At 38.5% G+C, this 19,751-nt stretch overlaps 1 protein-coding gene across 3 annotated transcripts in view; it reads left to right on the top strand.

Moving 5' to 3' along the window:
- The window catches only part of PLCB1 (phospholipase C beta 1), a 436,237-nt gene that overhangs the window by 288,609 nt on the left and 127,877 nt on the right, over window positions 1-19,751 (top strand). For all 3 annotated transcript variants that reach the window (XM_026094675.2, XM_026094677.2, XM_026094678.2), the window contains exon 10: window positions 15,199-15,345. In XM_026094675.2, coding sequence (XP_025950460.1) covers window positions 15,199-15,345 — 147 coding nt within the window. The remainder of the gene's footprint in view (window positions 1-15,198; window positions 15,346-19,751) is intronic.

The raw sequence follows: 19,751 nt of genomic DNA, 5'->3' as shown, positions 1-19,751 counted from the left end.
GGCCGTGGATTGTACAGTTTTGAGTAAAAAGGCTGCCTGTGTTTCTCTGTGTTGCAAACGTATTTGCTGTATTGTTGGGATGTGATCGAGCTTTTGCAACATCAGCAGATACATGGTCTTGACATCTCCATAGGTTAAACATATGGAGCAGTGTTTTATTGTGGCTGGAGCAAATTGTTGTGATTAGTGCTTTGTGTCACACAATGAAGGAGATTAATGTGCTATGTATAGCGTGCTTCCTTATCAGGTGGAGGCAGAAGGAAGCTCCTGGTACTGCTGAGCAGTCTCTCACTGTCAGCAAAAACATGCTGTGTGGCTGTTAGGTCTGCTTAAGTAATGTCTCCAAATTGGTTTTTTTCAGGCTATAAAACATTTACGTTGTGTGGATGTCATAACTGCTTAACTGTACTCCCTTTCAAGTTAGCACGTTGGTTATGGGATGCATAGCAATAAATCAATTGCCAAATGGTTAATTGGAAATTTCCTTAGTTGCTTTAATTTTTAAGAAGGCTTGTATAAAAGTAAGTTGTTCAGGATCTTGTTACATTAAGGATCAGAGATGGGACATGGATGCAGATTTCCAGTGTCTCTGCTTAGAATGTGCAAGCAGGGGAAGGACAGCCTGTGTTTCCCAAATTTTGTGAAATTTATCATATACATTCTGGAGGAATGCTGGCAGAAATGTGCTAGTTCTTCTTGGCTTTCTGATGCAATACATTTCTGAAAGTTTCTAAGTTGAAAAGGACCCAAGGGCTTTCAGAGCTGAAATCCCATTGCCTCAATTTAAACCTGAGCTTCTGAAACCAGTAAGTGTTTTGAAACCACTAAGTAATGGCGCCTTGGGTCCAGGGGCATCCTCTGTCTCTTAAAGACTTTGATCACGTAAGAACAAAAGCTGTACTCATGTACAAGGCTAGGAATGAAGAATGGGAAACCAATGCTTGCTAGGGAGAGGAGATATGAAAAAGCTAGAGTCCGTCTCTAGTGATAAAGGATATGCTTCCTACTGTCCGAGTTGGTGGGAGCAAGAAAAGAGAGAGGTTATTATTGGCTAGTATTTTGAGAGTGTTTGTTTTTTTATTGAGAGACTTTTTTTGACTGTAACATAAGCTTTAAAGATAGAGCTTAGAGATTTTCCTGGCCCATGGATCAGTACACCAGCTTATACTTACTAGAAAACATCTTTGAGATAAGTAATGGAATAAAGATATTTTTTCTCTCTTTTAAATATACATATGTTTAAATAATATCTCTAGCTATTTTAAGGCATTCAGGACTGTGTTATGTGGCATTAACTGAAAAGTTAATTAGAAGACCCACAAGGACAAAATCTTTAGATCTCCATAGAAGAAAGAAACTTTCTTCTTATATTAAGTGTTTCTTTCTCCAGATTTTCTCAGCTGCACCTATGCATAAATACAGTATGTTAGTTTTAGATAGACATGTCTTTAGAAAGATTCTAAGGGAGCTTGTTTCATGACTCCCTTTGAATTTCAGTATTAATTCTGTTTTGCTGGTGCAGATTTATTGGCACTTGTTGTGCTGGGCTTTTTTAGGTAATAAAATAAGTGATTAGCATTAGATTAAAATATAATTAATTTTATACTGCATTTACTGCATGTGTTTTTTTTCCCATGGTAGCATTAACACCAGGCAGTATTCACTCGCATACAAATGTGTTTTTCCTCTATTAAACATCAACACATTTAAATCATTTTGGTCCCATCACATTAAATTCACCTTTTGGTAACTGCTCAAGAATAGTTACACGTTAGAGTCTTTTGATGGCAGAAGAGGGTCATTTCTTAGGCAACAGATTTTATTGTCACAAACAAGCACTGCTAAGACACCCTTCATAATATAGTTGTATTTAAAGCATGGGTTCTGATGTACGAACCATTCACCCAAATGGTGGGGCTTTCTGTCACTGAAACATTTGTAGAAAGTGTTACCAAGTGTTGAAATACTTTGACCTCCTAGCTTTTACATTGGAAATTAAGAATATTTATCAGAAAGCCCATTAACTTTGGGATTCTCAGTGTTTTCCAGTATTCCAGTTTTACAACAGAAGAGCCCTCAGCTTTGGTTCTCATTCTTGAATGAAGACAGAACAGCAGATCCCGGTCAAATCGAAGTTTATTACTCTTTGAAATTCGTAAGTTTATAATTTATAAGACACAGAAGCCCTAGCCTACCTCATGATCTCAGCAATAAGTGCCAAGTTAGGTAGCTTGCCAGAAAGCCCTTTTTATTTTTAAAAATATATATGCAGCAAGTGTTAGTGTGAATAATATATCATCATAAATAGGTTCATGGAAACTATTCTTGTCAAAATAAATTAGCAAAATATGCTTCTGTAATGCATTATCTTTTCTTTTTAGTTGCTTGTTTTTCGAGTTACTTGTGAAGTTGTAAAATTCACTTGAGATCTTCCAGTTGTTCAGAAGATTATATCGCACATAAAAGACTTACACTCTTAAAATCTTTCAGAATGTAAAAGCTTCAATTATCATATTCTGTAACTCCCTTTTTGCATCTGCATTACAGGTGAAGTGTCTCATCTTTCTAAATTAACTGTAATGACTTGATAAAGAACATAAAATGAAACAGTGACATGGACTAGTAATAACGGATTTTGCAACACTGAAAAAAGACATAGTGGTGGCAAGATATCTTTATGTGGCTTAGTAACAAAGCAAAATTAACTTTGTTCTTTGGTGGCATTTTAGAACATTAGGACTTGGCTTGGATCTGAGACCTATATGCTCACTCCTAGAGTTAGATTTTGCTGTTGCCCTAGCATTTATGATAGCATCCATCCACAAGACGTTTAGGGTCCCAGGAAGGGAAAGTTTCCTACTCTTTTGTGTATAATACAGATGCTTTGAGAGAAGCAAGAGATTTCCAGAAATGTATTTTGGGTTTGATTCTGGTGTCTGGTGCTGGGAATAGCACCACTGATATCAGTGAAACTGTGACGAGTGTAAAATGAACAGATCAGGTCTGGATTTAACAGTTTCTTCTAGATGTGAGATTCTGTTTTTCCTATCCATGATAATCCTCAAACAAAGACATATTGTGGAATTTATATCTTAAGATCTCCAGGGCAAAAACTAATACTGATAATGTAAGATCATCAGTCAGATCATTTGTTATAAGGTTGGATCTGAAGAGAAAAGATATTGATTTTGGTTGGGGAAGCACTAGTCGCTTGCCATAGAAACAGCAGTGCACTTGAAATATTAAAAACAAATATGAAATTTTTTTTGCACAGAGCAAGCAGGAGGTCCTTCTGCTATAAAATTTTGGTAGAGTAATAGGCAAGAAGAAGTTCTTATATTGATACACTTGGCTGCTCATACTCCCCCTCCTTCTAATCTTCTCAGTTGTCTTTTTGCCTGGGAAGAACGGAGATTTTTGGTGGTGTGTTTACAATGTTTGGTGGGAGAAGTTTGGCTGTTGTTCTGTCTGGTATCATGAAGAGTGTTTTCAAGCAGAAGAAGAGGCAGTGTGTGTTTTCAGTGATTTTTTTAGCCTTCAAACAAGTTTTTTTTGCATGCACACGTAGCCATAGCTCAGACCTATTTGGAGTTGCATGTCAAAGAGACACTCAGTGCCCTGAAGTCAAACAACCTGCTTCGCTCCATCCTCACTAAATTGACCTTTAAGCTTTGAGTCTGTCAGCGAAGTCTTCTGCAGCTTTCCCACCCCTCTTCATCCCACTCTTCTTCCAGGGTATGCACTGGATGAACCAGACCTGTCCTAATATGTAAGCTGACCCTAGTGGTTAACTCCTCTCCCACCTCCTGGAAACCTCTCCCACATCCTGGAAACCTGATGGCCCTCAGCCTGAAACTCCACAGACAATATCCAATGTCCTAACTCTGAAAATGGATGAAAGACCCTGGGAGAAGGACTTAGGGTGACCGAGCTGCAGAGCAAAAATGGGTGGAGGTTTTGGAGCATGCATGTGGCTGCAGCATTCCCTTCCGCTGGAGCTTTTGCTCAGGGATAGTTTTACATCAATACTGCATTTCAAGGGTTATGGAGAAACATTGCGCTGCTGCTGCCTGCCTCTATTGTGTTTGACTTCGCCTCAGACTATCAGAGCCCATAAATAGAAAACTTACTCTAAAAGTAAAACAATTTCTTTTTGCTGTTGCCGCTGTACTGCCTCTTTTATGGAACAGAGGGAAGTATTCAATTTTAGCAGCAGTATTTATTATTTGAAGATGAATATCAGATAAAGTCTATTTCTGAAAACATGAAGCAGCGTGGAGGGGCCAACTCAAGTGCTGAAGGAAACAAATGTAGATAAACTTTGAATAAACATTGCCTCTTCATTATGACTGCTACAAACGTAGTGCTTTGCAATTGCAAAGGGCCCGTAAGGACAAAAGGACTAAAGACTCTTGTGATCCAGTGGATGAAATCTAGAAATGGAGGCAGAAGAGTGCCGTTTTCTTGGCCCTGCCGCAAATGAGCCGAATGACATTTGTCAGCTCCCTTTTATGCGCCTCTTCATTTTTTGCCTTGTCCTTTGGTTGACTTCTCTAAATAGTCACTCTCTGCCCTGAGTAGCTAACAAGCTCTGGGTCTTTCTGTATGTATGGTATCTGTCATAACAGGGCTGTTAACTTCGTTGGAATACGTGTGCTACTATAATAGAACTACCATATGAGGAAATTTCGCTTATAATGTCAGACGTAATCACCTATTGTGACAGTATCCCTTAGCTGGAATATGGCTGTTGCCTATAAATACATCGGGGTTAAACACTGGGAAAGGCGAAAGAAGTAGTAAGTTAAAAGACAATGTTGGCATAAGAACACAGGGGTGTAAATTTGCCGTGGATAAATTTAGGCTGGAAATTAAGAGCAGTTTCCTAACATTATGGTTCTGGCACAGCCTACCAGAGGTAGTAAAGAGGGCAAAAAAGGCAATTATTATTAAGATGGAGCTTGATTTGTTTGTGAAAGGGATTGTATAATGCAGTACCAGCAGCTGCAGGACCAACCTTGAGGATGAGACAAGGAAGTCCCTGCCGAGATTATTTTTTTTGTTTATTTGAATTGTCTTTGCAAAACTATGCCTTTATCCTTTTCCACTTCTTTTTAATGTAGGTCTCTTCTTCAGCTGGGGGAGTTTTTGGAAATAAATACATTAGCCTAGCTGAAGGCTGTTCCCAGTTTTTTTCACACCTGTAGAGGGCTCACACTCCGGCTCTTCTTTCTTTCCATTATAGTTCAGAATAGACTTTTTGGCAAGTACAGCAATAGCTTGTGTAGAGAAGTATCGCTTTACAGAAAAAAGAATTTGTATTTTTAGATGTCTTTTAATGCAATTTAGCAGTTGGAAGTAAGCCAGCGTATAACATTATTACATCTTCCAGGATTACTACTAGGCATCTACAGAACATATTTTTCAGAGGTTTGGGAAGACAATGATGTATCCCAGTAGTGGCACTCATTCAAGATTCTGTCTGAAATAAATAGTGTATTGCTGGGATTAATGGTATTTTTATCTGTCTGATTTAAAATCTTTCCAATTATCTGTTTGTCTGCCTGCCTTAGAAATCTGTGGTGTCGTAATGTGCTCATTCCCCAGCTAGCTAGGAATGAGTGTGAAGGTGTTTCTGTAGTGTATCTTTAGATTTAATTGAACTTAAACTATCTAGCTTGTCATATCCTGTAAGGGATTGCTTAGCTGTCCTCTCAGAAATGCTCTCTTACCACATCTGTGCTGAAAGTTTAGAGCAGCTAGAGAGCGGGCTTATGTATGTAAAACTCTGTGACCCACTGACTTTCTGTCTGCAGTAATCTTTGCAAATGGTTGTAGTTTGGGTTTATAGCAGAGCCAAGCCAAGCTCAAGATGTCTGCTGGGAGGCTGGGGTGGAGCTCGCTGTGTTCTGCCTTTGCTTAATCTGTCTTGATGCAATGAGGGAGACCTGCTCAGGAGCTAGGGCCTTTAGCATCTCCTCCTGGTTCGGGCACCAGAAGTCCATACAGCAGCAGGCATGTTTCCATGTAAATAACAGTTAGAGCAGGAAAGTGGGTCTCCAGGACAGATTCTGCCCTGTGTTTAGCTGATACTGCAAGAACATCTTTTACATCAGTGTATTGCTCTGCATTACCTTATAACATGAGCTAAAATCATCAAGACGTTTTTTCATGGCCAAGGTCCCACTCCTGGGAGAGAACCTGGAAGACAGTAGCTGAGGCTTGCTAATGTAAAGACTGCACAAATCAAGCCAACACTTTTAAGCAAAATTAGATTTGGCCAGGAAACAAAAAAAGTAAAAAGCAGAAAAGTAAATGCTTGCCAAGGAATATGCTGCAGTTCCATGTGATTTTATAGCTAACTTTAGATGCAGCGTTTCATAAACGTCCAGCTTGATACTGATTGTCTTGCTTGAGTCTGACTTAAAAGAGAGTGCTTGCTCATCTACACCAGGGTGGAATTCTTCCTCATTCCTTAAAAATTACTAATATGTCTTCAGAAAAAAATATATATATTTGTGTGTGTGTGTGTGTGTTAATGTTTCAGAAACTGTTTTGGTTTAAAGAAAGAACTATCTGTGACTGAGTTCAGAACAGTGGAGCTAAGCTGAGTGTCAGGCAAAGCCTAAAACATTACTACAGCTTTGTAAATAAAGTAATGAGGAGTTTGGGGGTTCAACTGAGGAGAGATCCATAGTTAGTAAGCAGGATATCCAGAGGACATCAAAGGACCAACAAAAAACTATAGGAAGCATGTTGGATACTGTATGGAGGTATGTGCAGAGTGCGAAATAACCAGATGTAGCATTAAAAATGGAGATAATGAGGCTGAAATACCGCCACTGTTTGGAGTCTTTATTTTTCACTTACTTTACTGGTGCACTAAGCATAAACACAAAAAGTCCGTGCCAGACTCAAAGTAGAGGATGATAACCAATAGGAGACTGTGTCATGTTACATATAGGGATCTTGTTAAAAGTGTACGATAGAGAACTGTAACGTAGATTTGTTTGATTCAAGATGCTGGACAGTTGTGTGTTTGTATGCTGTCATAGATATATGCTTTATATGTACTATCTGCAGTTAATAAAACACTGTTTTACAGTGTGAGTTCCAATAACTGTGCTTAACACGTGACCGTGTGTGACCTCTGCTTACCAGAATAGGTGAACTGTGGCCATGCTTTGTTACAGCAGAGGTTTTTAAAGCTGCTGTGGGGATTTAGATGATCAATATCCATTAAAATGAACGTGCCTCCAACATTTACCTTCTGAGGAAGAGAAGGTGCTGAGCATTTAAAATCTCCCCTGCCTATATGTGTATCTTGCTGTTTTCCAGCATTACTAGAGAAAAATGCATGTGTTGCATAGGCTGTAGCCCCTGTGGGTCACAACCCTTCGTTCTTGGGTGTTTGAAAAGGACTTAAACAACCTGTGACTTCTGATAAAATAAACAGCTTGCTCAACAGTGTGCAGCTGCTGTAAGATCTCATTATAATGGACGGCTCACAACAAAAGACACCGATGAGATTTGGAAACTGTTGTTGTGCTTCACGGGTGAAACTCCATCTTCCTTTTACCTTTGAGAGGGCAGTGTCCTTGGGATGCTTCCCAAGTTTTGCTTCTAATTGAAAAGGCTCTTTATGGTAGAGATAGCACTTCTGCTACTTAATATGGCTTTCCTGGAAGCTTGTAGTAAATGTGTTTCCATCCCTAAAAGTCGATGAGGTGTCTTGAGCTGCAGTACCTCTTCTGAACCCCTGTCAAGAAAGTGTTTTTTCTTTTACAGGCTTTTTCTTGAGATATCCAATGTTAGTTTTCTTTGTGCACCTGTACAGATACAAAATCGAAGTAAGAGCTTCATTAGAATATCAAACATTTTTGATTCAAACATATTTAATTCTGCTTTACTTGTTTCATGATCTTTACTCTGCAAAACATTCTAGATCTTACTGTCCTTGGCTGTGGGATGTTTCCACATGGATTTTATGTGCACTCCCTAAGCACTACACATTTCCAATGTTTTCTGTCCCTGGCTGCTTGTCATTCAGTATGCATTTATTTTGGGTATGCATTTAGTTTGGGTATTTAGTTTGGGTATTATATAGAAGATACCGTTCTCTGTTTATATTTAGATTTTGCTATGCTCTATTGCATTCAGGGATATAGCAGTGAACCTTGCTCTATTTCTTTCTTACTGTTTTGTTGTTGTTTCTTCTTCCAGAATCTGTTGTCAAATAAAGCTTGTTTAGCTTTGGTTTTGGTTTGTGGCAAGGTTGCTCTCTTTCTAGAGTGAGTAGTTGAGCAAATATAACTGAGAATACAGTTTGTTTGTTTGTTTGTTTGTTTTTAATGTGAAAATCTGAACTGAGATTTGAACATAACAGCATATTCTTCTGGAGTGTACCTGGTTTGGTTTGGTTTTAAATGATTTAAGCAATGAAACAACTGATAAATCTCTCGTGAGACTGTTTCATAGTGCAGTTGGTTGCAGTATTGCAAAGATTTTTCAAATATTCATTCACTCCAAGTTTTCCATTATTTACTCTGATTTCATTATCTTGTTCTGCCCCGGTCACCTTAACCATTCTTCTTCATCCTTGTCATTTACACTTAAAACACTTGTTGACCATTGTATTATTTCTACTTAGGCTTTACCTGTTTCATCTCTTTCTTATTTTGGCATGTATTATGTCATATATTATTCACTACACTTATCTAAATAGTCTTCTGTATACAGACACATTTCAGATACTAAGTAATGAAAACTATATTCATGAGACTGGGTATAGTGTCAGTGGTCCTGTAAAATCCTTGAGGCTGTCAATAGTTAATTTAGTTAAGCATAAAATTATGTCCATTAAGTCTGTGGGATTGCCTGTATGGCTAGGATTCATCATGCATATGTATGTTGATATATTTGATGCCATGCATGTTTACCCCTTTCATCAGTGACTTGATAGCCAAATGTCCTGCCAATTGCATTAGATTTTTCTTTTTCTTTTCTTTTTTTTTTTTTTGCAACTCCTTTTTTGATGCAGATATATGCAGATGTATTGCTCTGCATCCTCTCTGTTTTTCAGGATGTTGGATTTCTAGGCATCTCCTTCCCAATTCAGCTCTGTATTTTGGCTTTTCCTTTGCGTGAATTATTAGCTACCATTTTTCATGTTCACTGTCCTTTGATTTCCTTGCCATTTACCTGTTTCATTACATATTATCATTTTGTTTTGGTAACAGCGCCAAGTGTACTGTCTGTTCTTTAAGCACTGTGTTGTTGATTCTACTTTTTCAGATTATTAAAGACTGTATGAAACTAGACCTACTGCTGATCAGTGTGGCAGTCTCTGGATTTCCCAATGGGACATATTGTACAGCTATTTTACAGGATTACAAAATATCTGAGATACATTGGAGATTTTAATCTCTGAGATTAGGGGACTGCTCAATTGTATGGGATTATAGTGAATGTGATTAATGTTACGAATTGCATTGAAATAGGCCTGATTTCTATGTCAGATAAAATACCAGTGTCATTCTGTGTTGCTGGCTGGCAGATAGGAGGTGCCAGTTAATTGTCTCTCTTCCTTTTTTGTTTGTTTTCTTTTTTACTGTAATAAAACCTGTTGGCATAATCGTGCCTTGCAGTTACATTATAACTGTGTGAGCAACAGCAGGGGCTTAAACAAATGGAAGGCGCTATTAAATGTGCAAATACATGGAAGAAAATGCTTGAGTTCCATGCAGCCAAACCTCTTGACATCTTACAAGCAAATGTGCATTTTTAACTATCCTACAGAAAAAAATCACAAATCTGAAGGGACAGACATTAAAGTTCCAAAATTAAAATACAAACAAAAGTGAGCAGAACAGGGGTCTTGCCTGCTGTCTGTTGTGCCTATCTTGTTTTCTGTCCTACTCTGTCACAAGACCTTTCCCAAACGAAGGTCCCCAGAAGCCCCCCAGAAGGTTGAGAAGTTTGCAGGGTGAGCTATGCTATTATATTTCCTCCAGACTAGTACACTTCTGGGGTTTTGGCCTTGTCCTGGGCCCCTGCAGAGGGTGTGGACTGCTTAAGGAAGCTTCTAAAGAAGCCTCAGCCCTACTCTGAAGCTTCACATCTCTCGCCTTATGTTTGGCATGGCACTGTGGGTGTTGAGAGCCCAGTGGTTTACATCCTGCAGTTGATGAGCTGTGAAGATCCCAAGGATCCACAAGCATTTCCACATCCAAAACAGTGTGCCTGTAATGCTGGCAGACTAAAGAGGTTGGGAAAGCAGGAATTCATTGAGGTATTTATGTCTCATATGTCTCAACTGGAGAGAGATTGTTGTGTGTACTTTTGCCAGCCCTGAAAATTGCACGAGCATGAGGATGTTATCAGTGTCTAGGCTTACACAGGATACTGCACAGTACCCTGGCCGAGCACAAGGACTGTCACAGCCCCCTGACTAGAAAAATGAGCTGGGTTTTTCTAGATCTAGTCCAAGAGCATTTTTAAGAGCCTTGTGGCAGCAGCATAAGTCTTTAAATAGAGGAGTCTAGTCCCTTTGAAGAGTGGATTTGCAAAGTATGCCCTATCCTATCAACCAGTTTAACTAACTGGCTGGAATTCCTGTTTCAGAACCACTTTGCATGCCCCATCTCCCAGGAATGGGGAGCTTCCAGATCTGGTAAACTGCAGATGAGAAGAATTTGCCTGATGAATACTGGCAATGTCTTACAAGGACCACAGAAGAGGGAGGAAAGAAATGAATTAATGGATTCACTTCATTTCCTCCCTAGATTTGTGAATTTTCAGTAGAGCACTGGCCAGAAGTATGCCACCTGCCTGAAGACAGCTGCCAAGAAAAAGAATTTGGGATGACAGAAGTGACTTCTGTTGCCTTTTAGTACTGACAAATGCTGACCACAAAGGAGTCGTGTTTCTTACAGACAAAGTCACATCTACATTTTTATATACTTTTCTTTAAATTGTTACCCGTGAACATTTACATCTTTGATCCAAATTTAATAGATCTTAAAAGGTACCTGATCATGTAGTTGTAGCTGATGAGGACATACTGTGAAATATTCCGAGCTTGCCACTTCATTTATAGTCTTTTTTGTCCCTTGTAACCATTTTGGAGCAGTCAGAGGGAGCAAGTGATGCAAAAAAAGATCAAGCTGCTGCACAGACACTTGACATGTTTCAATTAATAAAGCTGATCACAGCCTGGGAAACTCAACAGAATATGTCTGAGTCCCTGTTAAATATATTATCCCTCTATTAGGAAATCATTTCCCCTTTGCACCAAATTTTCCTGAAAAAATAACAAATTTGGTTGACTTCACTTGGTTGAGGATCTAGTGATTCTTCTTTGATCTCTGCATGAATTTCACCACCAAGCATGTCTTTCGGAGCCTTCGTTCAAGATGTCCTGTGGTAGCGCTTGCTGAACTGGCAGCCTCACAGCTTGCTGTGGGTGAAGCACTGAACTCTGGGAGATTTTTGGAGTCTTCTGTATGGGCTTCCTCTTCAATTCAATTTCTTCAATATAGTAAGTCCCATGAAGAAAAAATATCCATATGTTAATCATAAAATAAAACAGCATGAGCATCTTTCTGTCTATGTAGCAATTAGATAGTTATAACAAACTGCAAGTAATCCAGCTGTGGCACATTATACAGTTGCTTCTTGAAGAGATGTGCTGAGATAGTAGTTGTCTTTTGAGCAGAAGTGGCTTTGAATTGAGTTGAAAACTGAAAGATTGATTGGAATATGCTTAATCTTCTTTTTCATGTCTTGAATAAACCTTGAGATGATGAAAAAGAATCGTCGTGATACGAATGGTACCAAGGTTACCTTCACAATGAATAGTTGGATCTTTGTACTTTTTTTTCTTGAGAGGGTTATATGTTTAGCAAAAGGCATTCCAGTGGCATGGTGGGCAGGAGTTAAGTGTTGGGCATTTAAACAGGCCAGACACCACAAGAAAAAGGAAGAATTTTTAAGTTTGTACTGTCTGAGTGTTTTAAGTAAAGCACCACTAAGTGACCCCCATAGGGAAATTCTAATGAACCATATAAGTTTGCGAGGAAGTATTTAAAGAAAAGTAGAAATTCCTTGTACCAGTAAGCTCCGAACCCAGTAGAGGAAAGGATCCTAACGGAGTTCTGTAACTGTTAACATCGATTCTGGTATGGTCACGGCTTAGAGTTTGCTCTTCTTGCTCTGACACTGCCAACACAGCTAAGAGGGAGTGCTCTGCATTCTCGTCTTCCTTTGCACATTCAGGATTATTTATTAATGTCTTGGCCAAGACATGGTTGAAATTAACAGTAGCATTTCAACAAACCCAAGTGAGCTTTGGATCTGCCTTTGTTCTAATGAGTGGCATCAGATCAAATTTAAATAAGGCAATGGCGAGTGAAAGAAGAAGACAAGCCAGTTTAACCCCATAGTTTTAAGTATATAAAGTATACTAATTATATTGAAAGTTTTATCAAAGACCTAGGGTTCAGATGATTTTAGAGCAATTACATGTGTGTGTGTAGGGGGAAATGTGGAGCCAAAATATTGGGCTACAGCAGAAACCAAATGGGAATTATGACCTGCCTAATTCTACATGGTTGAACCCTCTGTCCCATTCTTGTTCTTGTGCTGGTTTCTTCTTTTTACAGAAGAGCATTTCAGCATGAATCTACCTTGTTCCTATGTGTTTGTCTGGTATGTTTGTTTTCCCTCTAATATTTTATATCTAATCTTATCGTTAAATATTCCTGATATCTTTCTGAAGATAAAAGGTGACAGCTGTTATTGAAATAACCGATCACAAATTATTTGTTCTTGGAACTGGTCTGAGGTAAATTTGTAATATGCTTGAGAAAATAGAGAGCAAATCTTAGCAATAAATTGAGGCGATTTCATTTTGGATGACTGTCCACTGAGGATTGTCCCTCTCTGCAGCTGGCCTCAGAATATCATTGACATTGGTCACAAACAATCTACTCCTTAATATCTAGGATGCAAAATGTCTTTGACATCTGCCATCTCTGTTCCACAGTCAAACTCTCACCAGTGCGATATCGGCTGTAATTGAACTTGCAAATTGCTTCAGGTTCTGAAATGCTGACTGCTTAATTAAGATGGGGAAAATAGCATTCTACAGCCATAAGCTCAGATAACTGAGTAACTCAGAAACTATGTAATTATAAGTGTGAATAATACTTGCTGTGATTTATGTTAATATCAGTGGTAATATGCAAAAGGACCACTCTGCAGACCTTGTGTTCTTTCAACTTTCTGCAATGCGGAAGGGAGCAAGGAAGCAGAATGAACCACAAAATAGAGAGAAGGAAGGAAATGCAGGCCTCAGCATTGCTTCCTTTTATTCTGAAGATGTTCAAGTGAGTAAGAAACCCAACCAGGGTTCAGAAGGTTGTGCATTTCAATTGCCAGCTTAACCCACAGATTTTCTGTGGAATGTTGTCCAGTCAATTTAGCCATAGCTTCAGGTCTCCATCTGTAAAACAAGGACTGCAGAATCCCTACATTTCAGGTATGCTCTGAGTATCTGGTAGATTTACACAGCAGATTGGTTGTTCATAGATCTTTGTGTCATGGGAAACCTCAGTAGTATTTTCTTCCTGATTTTCTCTGTCTTATATTTTTTCTAGTGAAAGGAAAAGTATGTAGGCCTCTGTCTGGATGATTAATTATTCTGTAACAAAGCAGCTGTGGAGCCTGACAAGATTGCAGTCAGTCTACAGTCTTAAAATAGTGGATGGACTGGACGTTTTTCCTTCCAACCATCTTACAATTGTTGTCATAAGAATGAATGATAATTGCATTGCTCTGTATTATCACTACAGTTTTTGTCGTGTGAATAGGTTCATTTAGTGCTACCATCATGGGTTATTTTCAAAATGCGGCGTCAGAACTTAAAACTGTCACATCTTTTCCTCTCTGATCAAAAGCCAAATACCAAGGTCCAAGTACAGGTTTTAAGTAAATACTTCACATGCTGTATTTGCATCATGTGTATGCAAGGAACTTTAGAAAAATGGTATAAGGTTGCTCCTTTCTCTTCTATATGTTAAAAAAATGTGTGTAAGATTATATGTTTTGAAATAAAAAAGGAGTTGACCTTAAAGGCGAGAAAAGCAGAGTTAGGAGTAGAACCGAGGTCTTCCATTTTTCAGTCCATGGTCTGTTGACTAGCGTTTTTGGATAGAGGTACTAGATACTACGCAGAATATTTCAGGGTCAGGGCAAGAGATAAGAAATTCTTATTGTTGAGAGACACCAATCGTGTAGCTACTTCACGGTTCTTCAAAGATACAGAAGTCCTGTTTTGCTGTAGGAAGTAACTGAATTAACTCCAACTAAGCAATTGAGCAAATCAACAGATGAAAGCAAGAAAAAACTGTAAAAATATCAGGCAAGGAAAAATGTCCCGAGTTGATTCAGTGCAGCATTAAACATCAAATATAGACAACTGAATTTTTTTAAAAAATCTAAATGTGCAAATCGACACTAACCCTACAATCAGCATTCAAGCAGAAGGGTTGATAGGAGAAATTTGTCCTGATGTAATAAACACATCTCCACTGAGATGGTTATGTTTGGGCTGAGGATAGAACTTGACTTTTTAATTTGCCTGCAGCATATAAAATGTTCATTTATGCTGGCAGTCCAGTGAGATACGAATTGGAACACAAGTAAAAGAATTACAAAAGAAAGCTTAGTTCCCACTTGCTTTGCAGTTTAGTTCCATTCAGATACGTACCCTGGATCGTATTCAAAAGAGAGTGAAATTGCCAGTTTCTTTGTGTGGCTCTCTCTTTACTGGTTTCCTGGTTTCCTCCAGCAGGGATGCCTTCTCTAGTCCCCAGAAGATCCCTTTCCTTGGTACTCCATAATTTATTTTGTCTGTTCTTTTAGCCCTCTGTATCTCTGATTTCCCCTGTGCCTTTGCTTATCTGTAGATACTGATTTCTCTTAAAGGGATGTTGACTGTCCACAGCTTACATTGGAGAAAATGAGGTAATTGTAATAAAAAGACTATATTAATAACTAGATGAAGGCCAGTCTGATGATTATATGGTCTTTCATGTATGTTATTGTCCAAGCGTATGGTGAATATAAAAATCTGTATGTCCCAAAGTCTGTTCTTGAAATTAATTGGTGCTTTCCCTGGGTCTGTGTTTCTCTTAGGACAGATATCAGTGGATGGATTTATGCGATATCTGAGTGGAGAAGAGAACGGCGTTGTTCCACCTGAGAAACTGGATTTAAATGAAGATATGTCTCAGCCACTGTCACACTATTTCATCAATTCCTCACACAACACCTACCTCACAGGTACAGTGTTAGCGAGATCTGATTTCTTACTTTACAGAAATTCATAGCATATTTGTGGGGATACAAAAAAAGATAAACCACAATCATTGACAGTGAATGATGCCAGGGCTTAGTCTGCAGGGAAGCAAGGGTACCTCTTCTTCTGATTGTTGTTTGAACTGTTCCACAGCTACCTGAAGGTCTTCTCTGAAGCCCCGTGAAGTCCCTATGAAGTTTCCCACAACTTTGATAGAATTTCAGAATGGGTCCTTATTTGGGGAGGAAAGGAAATGAAGTATTTTTTTAATGACAGCCAAGGATAGACAAACAAATAAGCAAACCAGAATATAAGAAATGTCTCTGCAGCTAATAAATTTGCCCCTAAACTTCAAATTTGACATTTTTTTGAGGTCAAGAGTTCAATGAAATTTGCTTTGATTCAGAGATTAGAGTGAGTTCCCAAAATGGCACAGAGCTTTCTGATAGTCCGTTCATATCTGCGAGGAGTGGAAATCTGATATCTGACCATATCTACTGTCTGAGTTGTAATGTTTAGGTGCTGTCATATTTTTTAAAAGCCTGAGCACCCAGAAGCTCCTACTAATTTCAGTTAGAGTGAATTAACAAGTCTGAACCGTATGATTTGTGCACCAAAGTCAACAAAGCTTAAAACTCCTAAAACAGTAAGACACAGTTTAGGAATCCAACTTTCAGCACTCCTTTTATAGTTTTAAGGTGTATTTAATGTGAGAAAATACTTGTAAATTCACAACTTTAGGTTTGATTAGTTTCTGTAAAAGCAAATATTTCTGACAAGCAGATGTGCACAAGAATTTTCTTCTTGCATTTGATTTCATGTTTCTTTGTTTTTCATTACATAAAAAGGTAATGCTATGATATGTGCTAAAAATGTGGTTCTTGTATAATTGTAGTTTTTTGATGTTATTAAATTAACAGACTCGCCTTGACTGACTGAGTCAGTCTGACTGCAAAATGCCAGTATGCAGTAATCTAAACATAACTGTGCTGTGGTGATGCCCTGTTTAAACAGACCATGTCGTAGTTACTTGAGTCTGTTTTGTGTTTCTGATAGCACCTTCTACAGCACCTTCTAGTACTTTCATTAAGTGAATGAACTGTCATTGCTTCCATTAGACATCCATTTTTCAGAAGTTTATATCTTGGCAGTAAAATGTGTTTTGTGCTAAAACTCATATAAATATTCAGCTTGACAGCTACTTTGTTTCTTTGAATTAAAAGAAATGAAAATCAGTATGGCCACTTTTAAGTTACGATTCCAATATGCAGAAATTTATGCTCTTTGGAAGAGTGCAGACGTTTCCCAAGCAAAAGCAATTTTTAGTTATGATATTCTGCAGGCATCTTGCCTCCAGCGTGGACTTTGTCCTGTCAGTGAGGATTAGGGCCCACTTTAGCAGAACGCTGCAGCGTTAGGCAGAATTCCTGGAGGAATTTGGTTCAGCAGCGAAGCTCTTGTACAAATGTAGGAAGCATAGGCCACAGGGAGGACAGACAGCATGGTCGGCCTAGAAGTTGGTTTAAAGAGATAAAATAGAGCCCTCCCCTGATCAAGCATGAATTTATAGCAAGTACCACACCACAGATTTTTATCAGACCTGATCAGGACAGAGTCATGTTCTAAAGGTCTAAAAGCACAGACGCCAAAGATTAATGAATTAAGGATGCACATTCATCATTAGTTCAACCCATTCTAAGTGTTTTAAGCATCCCTGCACCACAAATGATCTAACATGCTCAATTATTTTAGCAGAAAGAAAAATTTACCTTGAAAGTGTATCAGATTTGCTTTGCCTTGTATGTGAAAGTCTCCAAGTCATTTCAGATTGCATCTACAGATTTCTTGGCCTGCATTTTTAAATAATTTCAGAAACTACATTTAGAAGTATGATCTTCAGTGTTCTTCAGTGTTATTTTAACATAAAATTCCTGGCTGAGTAAATTGGGGGGAGTAAATCAGAGTGAACTGGAGGAGAGGACAAATTAAGTTTGAACCACTTTCAGATTCCGTTTAAGAGTGTGTATTTTAACATTTAGAGGCACAAAACACATGCCCTTCCCTTTTAGTGGGTTCATTATGTTCAGCAAATGTGTGACAGCTGGCTGGCAATGGGATTAATGAGTTGATTTTTATCTGTGTATTACAAAACCTGACTGCTTTAGATTTTGCTTTCAGGCTAGACCAGATAAAACAATCACACTGCCATTTGCATTCTTCCCACAAGGACTTAGTTCAGCTGAAACCTGTAAAACAAATGGTATTAAACTATTCTCTTACCCAAGAAGATTTCCAAGAGCCTGCTGAAGTGCTCATGGCGTTGGAAGGGAAGCTTCAGTAACACCTCTGTCCTCATTTGAGTTAGGAAATGGCAACTAGTCATGTAATAATTATTAGGACAATAAGAAAACCATTCAGTAGCAATACTTTATTATTAGTGCGCTTATTGCCCTACCAATTATCTGTCCTTTTGTTATTTTTTTTAACCCAGAAAAAGGATCCACAAAGAAACAACATTATAACCTAAAAAGAAACATGTGCACACTCTGAATTTATTTTTAATTATCCTGATCATTTTCCTAGCCTTTAGTGGAAACCCTTGGCAGTACATCAAGTCCTGATTATTTATTTAGAAGTGTTACTGCTTTCTTTTTCTAAGGGAAATGTAATTTTTAAGAACAAAGGTAAAAATCCGTCAAGAAAGAAGTGATTTACAGTGATCCTAGGCTGGCGTCTTTCTGGAAACTTATTTTTCTTCTCTCCTGTTTTTTTTTCTTGTTACTGTCATATTTATTTATTTATTTATTTATTTAATCCTTCGAATCCTTAATGTGCAACCCTGCCTTTTTCTGGTTTCTCACCAGTATTGCCTCAGGTTATTGCTGTTGTCACAGTTGGGAGTGACTTTGCAGCATTTCTCTCAGCAGCCTCCGAAGTCAAAGATAAATAATGATTATGCATCATTACTATTGCATATTTTTTTTTTTATTCAGAGGAGAAAAATATGTGAAATGCTAAATATGAAAATCATAAGCCTCTAACACATATTTTGTCTTTGAATCAAAATGCAGCAGTAGATTGCAGAGCTATCAGTATAGGGCATATAGTGCCTAGCCAATGTGGGACCATCCCACGCTTCCCTGCTTGCAGTCCAGTACTTTCTGTTATTTCTAGAAAAAAATCTTGTGAGGGGCACGTCCTCTTCTCCTTTATTCCTGCTATTACAGGCCTCTCCTGGACCACACTCCAGCTTTTCTGGTCTCAGTTTTTCCTCAGTCATAGCTATTTATGTATTATTTATATATATTATAGCTATATAACCCTCATAGCATGAGGGTTAAGGGGTTAGAAGAAGGAGTCTTCCATCAGTCAGCAGTTTTGGGGGGTATTTTTTACTTTACAACTCTCACTATTTTTCACAATTCCCCTTCAGAATATCATAAAAGCCCATGTGACAATGGGAAAAAGGGCTGAATTTTCGGCAATTAAGTTAATTTGAACATGATAATTTCACCTCACAGCAAGGAAGCTAGAGAGACTATCTGCTCTCAGTGGCCTACTCAGTGCAACTGTGGAAGCAGCTACGGTTCCACAGTTACCTTGTTGAACTGATTCTTTATTAAAAAATAAATCAGTGGAGGGAAAGCCATTGTGCTTTGTAAAGTGAAAAGATGATCTGTGTGGGAGGTCTTAGGTGGAAGTTTTGGAGACCCTTGTTCTGTCCCCTGCTCTGAAAAAAATTTCCTGTGCAGCCATGAGGAGGGCATTGCCTCTCCTGAAGCCCCGTCGGTCCCTCAGGAAGCGAAGGGAAGGACGAGCTGAGGGAGGAACCAAGGTGGGGAGAAGAGAAGGGAGGTAGTGGACGCTGCTGACCCATTTCCCAGCTCCAAAATGTGGTGGGAAAAAATTGCTTAAAATTTGAATGCTTAGACGTTATAGTAATGAAGATTATTTTTATAGCCAAAATGGACAGACGGATGTTTTTAACTATGATGTATCACCATATGGAGTCAGATTAGCTAGAATTAAGATTATAAGGACTATCCCTATATTGACATACACGGCTATCTGCAGTACACTGCAGATGATCAGCAGCTTCAGTACTTGTGATTCCCATCTCCCCACTCTGTTTTACATCTTCTTCTTAGGCAGAAATTGTTTTTTGTAGGAAGACAGCTGTGAAATTAAGCAGACCTCTGTGTAGACACTCCTTTGGTATCTATCAAACTTTTATATCTGTGCTCCAATTTTGATGGCAGAGTGTTCATACCAGTGCTACTAAACCTCAGTTTATCTTTTTATTTTATTAAGGGGTACCTGCTCCCCCCTTACCAGCTTCACTCACACCAATTCCCTCTTTCTGAAGCCATACTCAAAGTGAGTTTCCACT

This window comes from Dromaius novaehollandiae, chromosome 3, assembly GCF_036370855.1.
Source record: "Dromaius novaehollandiae isolate bDroNov1 chromosome 3, bDroNov1.hap1, whole genome shotgun sequence".
Lineage (NCBI taxonomy): Eukaryota > Metazoa > Chordata > Aves > Casuariiformes > Dromaiidae > Dromaius > Dromaius novaehollandiae.
The sequence above is the reverse complement of the archived record's forward strand: the minus strand, read 5'-3'. Positions and strand labels throughout refer to the sequence as shown.